The 13026-nt window shown below is 45.4% G+C and overlaps 1 protein-coding gene and 2 long non-coding RNA genes across 4 annotated transcripts; 1 reads left to right on the forward strand and 2 right to left on the reverse strand.

Moving 5' to 3' along the window:
• The first annotated feature begins 776 nt into the window (after positions 1 to 776).
• pou1f1 (POU class 1 homeobox 1) lies at positions 777 to 12964 on the forward strand. 2 transcript variants are annotated; one of them, XM_057038344.1, is made up of 8 exons: positions 788 to 1152; positions 4204 to 5091; positions 6527 to 6688; positions 7619 to 7714; positions 11006 to 11269; positions 11348 to 11512; positions 11703 to 11763; positions 11841 to 12964. In XM_057038344.1, exons 2-8 carry the CDS (start codon positions 4956 to 4958, stop codon positions 12040 to 12042), a joined length of 1086 nt encoding a protein of 361 aa, XP_056894324.1. In that variant the 5' UTR covers positions 788 to 1152; positions 4204 to 4955; the 3' UTR covers positions 12043 to 12964. The 2 variants fall into 2 exon arrangements, with proteins under 2 accessions (XP_056894334.1, XP_056894324.1); XM_057038354.1 differs by lacking the exon at positions 4204 to 5091 and having other exon boundaries at positions 777 to 1152.
• On the reverse strand, positions 1063 to 3896 carry LOC130528710 (uncharacterized). The gene is made up of 2 exons (XR_008951359.1): positions 3342 to 3896; positions 1063 to 1697 (listed from the first exon to the last, which is right to left on the reverse strand). It is a non-coding gene; the product is annotated as an uncharacterized LOC130528710 (long non-coding RNA).
• LOC130528713 (uncharacterized) lies at positions 11415 to 11933 on the reverse strand. Its single transcript, XR_008951372.1, has 2 exons — positions 11824 to 11933; positions 11415 to 11704 (listed from the first exon to the last, which is right to left on the reverse strand). It is a non-coding gene; the product is annotated as an uncharacterized LOC130528713 (long non-coding RNA).
• Positions 12965 to 13026: the final 62 nt, after the last annotated feature.

A 13026-nucleotide genomic window follows, 5' to 3' on the forward strand; every position in this document is an offset into this window, starting at 1 on the left:
CATCAACCGCAGCTTCATTTTCCTTTATGGACACTGAGAGGACAAAGTCCCAGTTCAGCAAATGAAGGGATGGATGGAAACTCATAAAGCTCATACAGATACGGGACGCACAAGTAAACGGCCATGCCTTTGTGCCTGTTGCCTAGCTACCACCCGCAGCCATCCTGTGCGATTTTTATGAATTCTTATTTTCTATATTATACCTCAATCAGCAACTGTGTTCTCTCCCTTTTCTCTCCATCCTTTCACATTCTAACCCTTGACTCCTTCCTTTTCTGTGTATTTCATGTGAAATCTGAACGGTGAAGATGGTGTGATGTAAAAGAACACACTTCGTTCTCCTGAAGAACAACTTCCTGGTGCCCGGCACACAAGGCTGATGACGGCTCCAGTAAAAATCACAGCAGTTCCTTTCAGATACGGCTTCCCGGTGTAGTTTTTTCTCCTTTCTTTTGTTTTTGTCATAGCGTGTTCCCCCACAGACACATGGATTACCTCCATCAGAGCTCTGCACCACAGTCATTCATCTCTTAGACTTATTTTTCCTCTCGTTTCTCTTCAACGGATCTGTCCTCCACACCGTGACGGCTGCAGAGAGCAGAGCAGGGAAACCACAGGGAGTCAGTCACAAAAGAGCCACGCACCGGCGGCAGCGATGATTATGTAGAGACAGAGGGAGAAGGTCCGTCTGGGGCCGCAGCTGTATATGGATCGCAAAATTAAAGTCTTTTGAAACATTCAGCATGTGGTTCTATAAATATGTGAAGCAAGTGCAATAATGTCGGGTTTTTTAGGAGAAACAAGGAGAGCCAGCCCGCCGCTGGGGCTCAGTGGTTGAGGGGCAGGAGTTGAGCTAAAGGAAGATGGAAGGAACCGACTTTCCTGCAGGAATCTCACAGAAGGTTTATGCGATTTTATTTATTCCCTCAATGCTACAGAGGACTGCTTTAATCTGAGGTTAGGTAATGATGAAGGGCGGGTCATGGCTCGTGATACAATTGAATGATTCCAGCCCTGGTGGACTGCTTTCAAGGGCATTTGAACATTTCTGATGCTAAATCGGACATTTCATCAACTTTTATTGCTGAATGGAACATTTCAACAGTACGGAGACGATTAGGGAGGACTCAGAACTCTCCTTATGTATTAAAGGTTAGTTGCCAATTTACCACCTTTGCCATTTGCCATTAAATAAGGTTAAGCTAATGACAACGGGACGATTGAAAGCCTCCTGACTATATGTCTTACTGCTGACTCGGTGTAGACGGTAAGTATTTCCTTTGCTAAAAGGTGTCTTTTCTGCATGATTGATGGTACCTGACAAAAAAAAAAGGAATATAAATCAGAAGTGGTGATCGACAAGGAAATGAAGTAGTTGTAACAAGACGGCTGAGAATTAAAGTGGGGATAATGTCATTTAACCGGCAAAATGCTGACATTTACTTAACAGGAGAGATGGTAATCTCTGAGGGGGGGACGTTCCTGTTTTCCCCACCAAACCTGTTTATACAAGGTTTGGCTGAATATGTTGATGAAATTAGCCATCCTGGACGTCTCTGGGCCGTGTTTGTGCTGCGGCTGGACAGTCGGGCAGATGGCGTTCATGTCGGTGCAGGAGGCGAACGCTTGATATTCAACAGGAGACCCGAACTCTGCCATGATGTCCTGACGCATCCAAGCAGGCGGCTGGAGTTCATCTGCCCAGAAAAAATGAATGAATTCAACGCTGAGTCACTGCACAGCACTTATAGAACATTTGCTTCACACATTTTCACAAGGTTTCATTGATTTTAGCTAAATTTATGAAATAGGTATGCAGAAGCTTGATCTCAGATATAGATTGTTTTTTAAAAAAATGATTATTTTTGTACATATTAATATACTTCATATAAAAAGACACATTTAAGGATTTAAGGTGCTAATTTCTAGCAGATGAACCCATTTGTTTTTTGTTGGTTCGTTTTTCTCTTGTTGGGTCATATTTTGCAACTTTTTGAGTACGTAAATGACATTTGCCTCAGAAAGGACACAGAACACACACGCTCACGCACATCCCATCCCATTTCACACACACAGCCCACCTGGTACACCACATATATGGATGTGATACCTGTGAGAATGTCACCACATGATATTCCCACGTGTGCCTAAGTGTGTGTGCGGGGGGAGTCTTGTTAGCACATGTGGCAATTATCTGTAAAAAAATTAAGATCGGAGAAGTCAGTGTGTGTGTGCGTCTGTGTGTGTGTGTGTGTGTGTGTGTAGATGAAGGATGAGGTAGTGGGATCTAGAGCAGGTGCTTCAAGAGAGCCCCTTTGACTCAGGGTCTCTTCTCACTAATTAAGTTGTGACGCTCTTTGTGTGTGTGTGTGTGTGTGTGTGTGTGTGTGTGTGTGTGTGTGTGTGTGTGTGTGTGTCTGCTCATTTGCCTACCCATGGGAAAGGTTTGGCTTTCCATTAGTAGTTTATATTAACACATACATTGATTATATTAAGATATTACCTAGAGATGAAGATCCGATTTAAGAGTATTTTAGAGATTTGCACCATGTTGTAAATTGCTATAATTGCTATAAAACACAGGTGGCTTTAGTCTCAATGTGCAGAAATAAGCCTGCTTTCGACAACAGGGAAGATGGTCTTTAACCTGAGTGGGAGCTGCTGCCTGAAGCCAAAGAAAAAGAGGAATATTTGAGCATGATACCACGGTCGGTGAAATTTGTATTCACTGTCACACATCATTTCATGCTGGTGTCCTTGTGTTAGGGATCCCAATTGTATTTAGTTCAAGCTTGGATGAAATGAGATTTGTCAAAGTCCACTTTGATTTGCTCAGCTATTTGTCACGAAGGTTCCCCCCAACAGCACTCAGTCTAAATGAGGTTGGTTTAATCTCAGGGTTGATTGAAGTTTTGTGTTCAAATTTTTTTATTGGAGAGATTTAAAAAAAGGTTTAATATCACCAGAATTTGAATTAAAATTAGCCAAAATTTCTCTCTATCTTAATAAGAAAAAGAAGTGGGAGCTGTATCTAATGAATTTTGCACGTAGTTAACACCCTTGAGCATTTTCACAAAGCCTTCAAATTAAGTGAAAGTGGTTTATTTGTTCTGAGGAGACTGGCCAAAAGGAAAGTGCATCCCTTCCAAATTTACACCGCATGCTCGAGCAAGTCAAATCGTGCCTGCCACCCACAAGCTATTTTCCACCTGCTGCCCACCTACAAAAACAATAGTGAATCACAATCCAAGATAAACACAAACAGACCCAACAGCGCACACAAAGTGGCTGCGCTCCGCAGATTAACCTCGATCATCCCCAATGAGACCAGTTGTCTTTACCTGGAGCGCAGCGCATTGACAGCCCGTGGACGCCGCTCTGAAACAATGCTCGTCTCCTGGCCGTCCTGAGATAATGCCACATGGGCCGTGAGCTAAAGAGGCACCCCTGACCTCTGGCTCAGCTGCGGCTCATCCAACCAAAAGCATCACCCATCCACTTTATCCCTCAATGCTTCCTCGAGGCAATTAAATGAATGCGCTGGAAGGAGTTTTGTCTCAAGTTGTGCATCCGGGGAAAGTTTTTGTCATTTCAAGGAGAACAGGAAGCAAGACAGATGCTTGACTCAAGAGGTCAGTTCGCCCACGTACAGGCTGCAGATAGAGTTTATTTCACTGTTGTGCATCACCCCACCACCACCACCACCATCATCATCATCATCATCATCATCATCATCATCATCATCATCATCATCATCATCATCGTCACATACAGTCATTATCATTATCACTGGCACTGAGGAACCTGTGGTGTCTGTTTCTCTGTGACCTCATGTTAGATATGCCTCTTAGTCAGGTAAGAGAACAAGTTGTATCAGATTCAATTCCCTATATCTGTGTGTGTGTGTGTGTGTGTGTGTGTGTGTGTGCGTGTGTGTGTGTGTGTGTGTGTGTGTGTGTCTCCTTGGATTTGCTGTACATTAAGTGTCAAAATCCTCACCCTTCTATTAAAGTGATGACATGTTGTGAAGTGGGGCCATTTTGCTGGTCCCCACAACTTTGAGGCAAAATTACAAAATAAAGCCCAAAAACAAGCCGACAGCTTTGACCAGACTCCAGTGTTTAGCAATCTGGAAAGAACCAGGGGTTAAAAAAATACGTTCAGTCCAAGCTTTCATTTATTTTCCCATGGACAAATGCAGAGAAAAAAGGATTGTAATCAGGGAGAGAAGCGGCACGACGGCAAGAGGAGGAGGAAAAGCCAGGAGGGGATCGGGTTTCTCAGCCGCTCTGTACCCTAATCCTGGATTTGGGAACAGGATGAGGAGAATGCAGGTAAATACAAACGCGAGTAATAACAGCACTGACACGGGATTGGTAGGTGGGGGTGAGCAGCTCCGTGTGAAATAAGGGGATTCATAGGTCAAGGGATGGGTGGTGAGGTATAGGTGGGTGGGATATAAATACCTGCAGAAGCCAAGTCCTGAAAATGCAGGCAGACACTGTCCAACGTGCACGTGCTACACACCAGAACGCAGCACGCACGGCAGAGGCTCAGATAAAAGAAGCCTCTGAGTTGAGTGAAGGGAACTTCAACCTGGGGGCTTATCACTCTTCAACTTGGAGAATCTAAACTAAAGGTGGGGGAGAGCCCCGACCTGTGAAGGGTTGCTCCTGAAGTGGCTACAGCAATTTCTGCTCTCTCCCACGTTTCACCCTCGGTTTTCCCAAGCGACTCGGTGACAACTGTGTGACCGAGGCTGAGGGAGCGCGGGGCACGAGGAGAAAGGAGCCGTGACAGCAGACCAAGGCAGATGAACACCAGTCCCCACAAAGCAGGTGTTTTAGGAAGACGATCCAGAAAAAACTAAGACATAGATCAAGAAAGGGCACAGGGAAGGACGCAAAGATCACATCTCTCTTCCTCTGGGATCACTGGGAAGAGGCCGGAGAAGAATGGCGTGCCAGACGTTCAGTGCCGACTCCTTTACCCCACTTGCTCTGGATTCGCCGTTACCCATCCTCATGCACCACGTCTCTTCCAGTGACTGCCTGCCAACCACCTCCCACGCTCACAGCATGTTGTCTCCAGGTAATCTGACATGTTCTTTGAATGTCACCGCATGTTTTCAACATTAGAAATGATGGCAGAGCATCTAGAGCGCACCCATTAGAGTTTAAAACTGGCCGTAAATCACAGTTATTGTGTGCACGTTTTAGTCCTCTCTGGAGGTGGAGGACTTGGGTGAAACAGTGTTTTCATGCTACAACTGGGATACAGAGAGCAACAAACTGGGCCCCTGATAACCAGTTCAGTCGTCTGGGAGGTTCAGTTCTGCAGGGACGTGCTCGTGTTAACACCACCTAACCCCCGATCTTATCAAAAGTCCTGTGGGGGTTGTACAGATGTTGGCTCTCACATAGGGTGGTGGAACCTATAGAGTCCCTTAAATTTGACCCAAACATGTCCATTTTAGTTCAAACTCTTCCTGTGCTTAAGCTCACCAGGGGTAATTGAATTTAAATGCATTTATTCGAATCCAGTCCAAACATTATGTAAATCTATCTTTGCAGCATTATGAGGGAAATTCACAGGTGAAGGGGGGTGGGGAGGAGGGGGGGGGCTGATTGGTACAGATTAGCCTCGATTGCATGGCGTTCATCTGAACACTGGTCTTCAGCACACTGCACTTCAAAAGAAGGTCAAACATGGCTTTTCTTTTCTACATTCAATAATTCTGCTGCATTTTATGATCCTTCTTTCTGTTTCCCTTTGTTATTTATTCAGACGAGCTCATAAACCATGCACACGTGGAACACAGAACAAGCACAGGCAATCTGGATCGTGTAATTATGCCGAGGCACTTGCCATTGTGTTAAATTCAAGCAGAATTCTTGCGTAATACACGAGCAGCCACCGTGATGTCATTTGCATATGCTGAGAGCAGAGGTCAACGAGCAGTGAAGAGCATCGCCAGGCTTTTAAGAGACGGTCCCGTATCATTTCGAATTTTATAGTGACAGCACAAAATCGCTGCATATGCTTTATGATTTCCATTTATTTCACGTTATCACCGCTTTTAAATTATCGTCCACCGTGTGAGTACCATGTCTGGAAATCTGGAAAGGAAAATCGCCAATGGCAACAATCCTAATTAATTTAGGGGGAAAAGGATGAGAATGATTGAAACATTCAGCATAAATTGTGTCTATTAAGTACCAAAGTCATAGTATTTCAGCACTGCTCCTGTCAACTTTGGCACATTTTCACCAGTTTGTTTAGTTTTTTCTCCACTTTATTATAATCACACCTCTTTCTGTCTGTTTGTGTAGATCAATATTACCCTCTGGTTGAGTTTCAAATTAACAGTCAACCTCATTTCCCCTCTGATCTGAATCCTAGCCCATCTTTGGCTGCAACAGTGCAACTCGAGCGCGGTGCTGTTGTTGCGTCCTCACTTGTTGTGTGTTCACATTATTACTGGTCAATGTCAGTTTCATTGGGATTTCTTCCATGTCTCCATCAGTGTCCTCTGGTCTGTCCCTGGGTCAGCCAGCCAAGCGCTCCCACATGCATCTGTCCACATCATCCCTTGGCAACGCACTGGGCAACACTCCCCCCAGCCTACATTACCCAGTCACCCCCTGTCACTACAGCAACCAGCAGGCTACCTATGGCATGATGACGGGTGAGTGGTGATGTGGCACATGTTAGCCAACAGCTTGGATAATTAGTGACATTGGAAAACAATCTGTTGAGGATGTTCTCGCTGCACGAAGCATAACATTGAAAACCACTGTGAGTAATTAGGTGGAGTTGTGATTAAATCTAAGGCTGCATAATTAAAATGTTATTCAGTTGCATCACAGCTGCCCATTCTGATTGTAATCACAGTCGACAGGAAACAGTAACGCAGCAGTGATGGTGAGGAGGAGGAGGAGGAGGAGGAGGAGGAGGAGGAGGAGGAGGAGGAGGAACAAGATAAGGAGGAGGAGGAACAAGAAGAGGAGGAGGAGGAGGAAAAGATGAGGAGGAGGAGGAACAAGATGGGGGAGGAGGAACAAGATAAGGGGGAGGAGGAGGAGGAGAAAGAGGAGGATGAGGAACACAATGAGGAGAAGGAGGAGGAGGAACAAGATGAGGAGGAGGAGGAACAAGATGAGCAGGAGGAGGAACAAGATGGGGGAGGAGGAACAAGATGAGGAGGGGGAGAAGGAGGAGGATGAGGAACAAGATGAGGAGGAGGAGGAACAAGATGAGGAGGAGGAGGAGGAGGAGGATGAGGAAAGGAACAAGATGAGGAGGAGGAGGGGATGAGAACAAGATGAGGGGGGGAGGAGGAGGAGGAGGAGGAGGAGGATGAGGAACACGATGAGGAGGAGGAGGAGGATGAAGAACAAGATGAGGAGGAGGAGGAGGAGGAGGATGAGGAGGAGGATGAGGAACAAGATGAGGAGGAGGAGGAGAAGGAGGAGGATGATGATGATGATGATTGCATTTTGATTGATAACCATTAACTCGTGGGGAGTGATTGTAATTTCAGAGGCTGCCTGGTGCTCTGGAAATATATATTTTTATAAATCTTCCTTTGCTCCTCGTCTTCATTGTCGTCCTCCAGCTCAGGAGATGCTCTCTGCCAGCATCTCCCAGACTCGCATCCTCCAGACGTGTGCTGTGCCCCATCCAAACATGGTGAGCGGAGCAAACCTGCAAGGTAGAGATCTCACACACACACACACACACACACACACACACACACACACACACACACACACACGTCTTTGTAAGGACAGAATGCTTTCCTCATGTCTGAGCCTTGACTTAAACACAGTTCTACCTCAAACTTCAAAGCGAGTCTTATACTCCAACAGCACTTTGAAGTTGAGGACCAACCTGAAATGTCCTCACCTTCTGAAAATGAGCTCAATTTGCCCCTCTGTAAAATGCATATAGTGGTCTTCATTATGCAGCCTGCATAGGAACACACACACACACACACACACGCACACAAAGAATAAACAGAGTGGACATGTCAACCCATCTTATTTACGATTTGCACCCTAACTGTAAATCAGTTGAAGCAGTAATTACTCCGTCTGCTGTTTAACCTCTGGGGGCCACTTGTTTAGCTATATTGGGAGACAGTATTTACCGGTTCACGGCACAATTTTTTAAAGATTGACATAATCAAACAAGCAGGTACGATAGAGGGCAGAGGTTCTGAGACTGTTACCGCTGAGTTGATATGTTGGCACCATAGAAAGAGATATAAAGATGAAATAACAGACTGCTGAACCTTAAAGGATGCACAGTTTTGTAGCGCCATTATGTCTTTTTAGCTTCTCAGTTGCACTATGATCGTCCATTTCGACCCATCGTTTCCTTATATTTTGTTTCACTTTTAAAAGGAATAGGCTTTGCTATCACTGCTTTGAGAAATATATATAGCAGAGAATTTTCCACAGAATGAGGACAAAAATGGGCTGGTTGTAGTGGGGAGTGGATAGATGGTTACGGTGAGACGGGGGAGGGGGGGTTTAATGGCCGTATAGGGCAGAAATTTCAGGTGAATGTTTTATAATGTACTGAACAAAGTTCAACAATGTATTTATGTAAAATGAAAAATCATATTTGCATTCCAAATGTTTGAAAATCTCTGTTAATCCACTGTGATGCGGCTGGAGCCATTTGCACCTTTTTCAGTTTTTGGGGTAACGGCTTGAAATGCTGGAGTATTTTTATGCCCACACACACACACACACACACACACACAAAACTTTCCAATGGGTTTGGAACCATTTTGGCCTCAGTTTGCACTCAGCCAGTCACAGCTGAGCAGATTTGGTGAATTCGGGAGCTTCGCACACTTTTAATGAGGAGTAATTCTCTCCCTTCACACACCCACAGTTAAACAGGCAGACAAGATTGCAGCTGTTGTAACAAACAGCCTGATTCATGCAGCAGGTACCACAGTGCATTTAACATTTGAGAATGAAATGAGAGGCTCTTTTGGCTGACAGAAATGTCAGAAAGTAGCTTTTAGCTTTTTTAATGGGTCTCTTAAAATGTCACAAAGCCATGATAAAAAGCATCAGGATGGAAATGAAACAGTGGGTGACATCATCCCCACCACGACGGTGAATTACGTCCAGGAAGATAACGATGAAGGATGAACGGACGATTCTTAGCTTGAAATTTTCATCCAGTGGCAAGAAATTCCGAGTCGAAGCAAGTAATCCATATATGAAACCATAAAAAACAGATTTAAAATGAAGGAAATCAGAATACAAAAGGTTGAACAAAGCACCAGAATAATTAGAATGAACTCAATTGGGTTTTAAATGAAGGTGTGAAATGAAAAGTTGCCGCCAATGAAATAACGCTGTGGTTTCAGATTCAAAAGGAGATAGTATCAAATGCTCACCCTCGTTAGTGCGTGTGTGTGTGTGTGTGTGTGTGTGTGTGTGTGGTGTGTGTGTGTGTGTGTGTGTGCAGTTCATTTTCTCCCTTCCTGCTCAGAAACAACACTAAACACAACAGCCAGGGGCCCCGTATCCGTGTGCAGGGGGAGTATCCAAGGCCTGTGGGGGAGTTTTCACAAACCCTCTGAGCCCACATGTGGTTGCTCAGCGGTCTTGGCCGTGTCCACAGCACACGCAGGGTTGTACGCAACACTGCACGGCTGCACACGCACTCCCCCGGAGAGCCTGGGTGCCGACATCACCCACAAATGAGGAAGCTTACTTGTGCTTCTTCCTTCGCTGTAGCACACTGCGTCCGTGCAGTCGGAGGGAACACAATACACACGTGAAGTTATGGTGAAACGGGTTTTTGCTTTGTTCTGGGGTCTGTTTGTTTTCTGCAGATATTCCCTCCTTTCCTGCTTCTGAGGCAATTACGGAACAGCGGGATCACGAAAAGGTTCAACATGGAAACTTTGTCGTCGATGAGAGTCATTAACTGCAGAGTTTTAGTCTCAGCGTGTCACAGTTTTTGCACAAATTGGGCTTCTGGATGAAAACAAACCTACTTCCTGTGTGCAACCCAACATGGCCAATGCAGTAAAATCCTGCCTAAAATAAACATCTGTGCAAATGAACAGCTAAGGCGAGAATAAATCTGGTTCTGATCAAATGATAACATGAATGAAATTAAGGAAATCAAACTGTGATATCTTTTTGCGTCCAACAGGATCCTGCAGATGAACTGGATGTCACATATTCAGTGGAACGTTCTTGCTTGCACTACAACGCTTTATCCACAAGAGGGGGGTGTTGCACTGCTAGTAAAAGACAGCTGCAGCGACTGAAACGTCAAGTACAAATATAAAGCGCCACTATATAGCAACATGATGATCAAGCATCTGACCCTGATCTCTGGGCTAATCTGAAACAAATTAGTCGTCATCAGCATCTAATTGCTCTGTATAGAGATATTGAAGGATGACACAACAGTGCAGCTAAGAGAGCCTGCGTGTTCTGGGCTGTGAAGCCAATTTTCACCTGAAAGTTTGTTTCTTTTTAAAGTGCTGCTGGAGACCTGGCGACCCTGAAGCCCTGAGAGAGGAAAAAAAAAGTTTTAACAAGAAACTGTCGTGACAAAGTCTAGAGACAGTCGGAATAAAACATCTCTTCATCCAATTACATTTCGAAGCCCTCGGTCGTGCGCGGGTGGCCTGCAGAGTCTTTTTCTAAAGCGAACGAGAACCGGCTCTGTGTCCGTGAGCTGTGAACGATGATTTCAAAATAAGTTCCCACATCTTTTGTTGCAGAGAGTTGAACAGAAGGAAATACTTTTATGCTCCAGGTTTAGACCTTGAATTCTAAGTAGCTCAGCCCTTCCCCGTGGGGACATGTCCACACTGTTCTGTGCTGTTGAAATAAAGGCTCCCTGGATACAGGGGGACACGAGGACATCGCTGCTTCCTGACCCTTCCGACAGTCGTACTCCCTTGAGGCCCCTGCTAATTTACCTTTTTACTCGTCCCTCCTTTTCCACTCTCCAGGGTCTCTGACGCCCTGTCTGTACAAGTTTCCAGACCATGGACTCAGCAGTGGCTCCTGTGCGTTGAGCCATGGTTTCTCCTCACTGACTTCTGCCTTTCTGTCGACTGACGAGGCCCCCGGGGGCCCCGGCGTCGGCGAGATTAAAGCCGATCCCCAAGGGAAGAACGCACGCGATCCAGAAGACGTCCCCGCCATGGACTCCCCGCAGATCCGAGAACTGGAGATGTTTGCCAATGACTTCAAGATACGGAGGATCAAACTGGGTGAGCGCTGCAGCAATTAGGGAGACGTGGAAGCGTCCAAAGTCATTATATTTATAAGTGTTTCTGTCCTGCTGGCAGGCTACACTCAGACTAACGTAGGGGAGGCTCTCGCTGCGGTGCACGGCTCCGAGTTCAGCCAAACCACCATCTGCCGCTTTGAAAATCTTCAACTGAGCTTTAAAAACGCCTGCAAACTGAAGGCCATTCTGGCCAAATGGCTGGATGAGGCAGAGCTGGCTGGAGGCAAGTTGCACACGTCCCAACTCTTGATTAGCCTCCATTTTGAAATAAACACAACCTAAAACTCAACTTTGGCCGCCGCTTTCCGAAAGCACTGCTAGCTTATGGGTTTCTGGGGCATCCCAAACTAAAACGGAGGTACCGTTATCCTCATTTCAGGAGAAGAACTGACACATTTTTCTTCTTTTTGCAGCGCTGTACAACGATAAAATAGGGATGAATGAGCGGAAGAGGAAAAGAAGAACAACCATCAGGTACCGAGGAGGGAACAGACACAGTGAGCTTCCTATAAAATCAGGTTGTGAGGTCCTTACCTTCTCTCTCTCTCTAGCCTGGGAGCTAAGGAGGCTCTGGAGCACAGCTTTGTGGAGAAAAGCAAGCCGTCTTCCCAAGAAATCGCCCGGATAGCCAAAGGTCTCCACCTGGAGAAGGAGGTGGTCAGAGTCTGGTTCTGCAACAGGCGGCAGCGAGAGAAGCGGGTGAAAACGAGCCTGAACCTCAGCTCCTGCTTAAACAAGCTCGGTGCAAACTAAAGAGAGGTCAGAGGTCAGCTGCAACATCTCCCCAACTCAGAAAGCAAAGTCCAGTCTCATTACAGCCATTTCTGCATTGAGATGCTCGTGAGTAGTCCTTCAGATGAAGAAACACTAAACAAGTATATGGTACATTTAAAAAAAGGAAAACAATCTAGTATCTTATCAAATAAAAGTGCTCCCGTCACCTCTGCAGAGGCCATCGGAGCACATTTAATACAGATGTTTGGTACGTTTTCAGTGCTTAGATGACTGTATCTTCGTTAAACTCTTGATTTGTTCATGTATCTGATGTTTCTGTGTCGCGTCATTGCTTACAGATTAGTAGAGTAATATATTTGTACACAACAATAACCTATTTATTTGAGATTTAATATAAGATATTGATCCACTTATCTTTTTGTGATTTATGAGGTTTTCCGTTAACAGGCGCAGCTTCGGTGTCGCGTGATGAGTCGATTTGTCATTGTTGCTGATGTCCCCCTTTTGTTCCCTCGTTTTTTTAATGTTGTTTGTATCGTGCAGGGAAGATTCGTGATTCTGACCTGGTTCGGGGTGACTGATGGCACATGTCTTAAAAATGAAAAGCTCAACACAGTTTTTTGTCAGCCTGGATATTCAAATGTCACTTTAGCGCAGCGAGAAAACCAAAAAGGCTATTTATGAATGCACTAGATTAAAATATGTGGAGACCAAGTGCCTTTAATCAGGGAGGGAGCGCACGCCAAAGACACGCTGTCGTTGCTGGAAATATTCATTTCTTATAAGAGTGAAATTGTGATTTTGAGGAACCGTTTCTCATTTTTTACTGGCGGTTTATCACCGGGCGCATGCATCAGCAGGTGCTCAGGACTGTGGTGAACATGGGTACAGCAGTGTCTGGAGACTCATCAATAAAGCTGGAAGACAGCGTCATTCCGAATGGAGCCGCTTCCTGTGTGATTCATGCGCAGCTGTTGAACACGGACCCTGGCGGTAGAAAGG

This window comes from Takifugu flavidus, chromosome 1 (assembly GCF_003711565.1).
Source record: "Takifugu flavidus isolate HTHZ2018 chromosome 1, ASM371156v2, whole genome shotgun sequence".
Taxonomy (NCBI): Eukaryota; Metazoa; Chordata; class Actinopteri; order Tetraodontiformes; family Tetraodontidae; genus Takifugu; species Takifugu flavidus.

Excerpts from the sequence above, each read along its gene's own strand:
- pou1f1 (XM_057038344.1), top strand. The coding sequence starts at position 4,956 with ATGGCGTGCCAGACGTTCAGTGCCGACTCCTTTACCCCACTTGCTCTG. Across the intron at positions 11,270-11,347 it reads GATACGGAGGATCAAACTGG|GCTACACTCAGACTAACGTA; the intron begins GTGAGCGCTGCA and ends TCCTGCTGGCAG. Across the intron at positions 11,513-11,702 it reads TGAGGCAGAGCTGGCTGGAG|CGCTGTACAACGATAAAATA; the intron begins GCAAGTTGCACA and ends TTCTTTTTGCAG.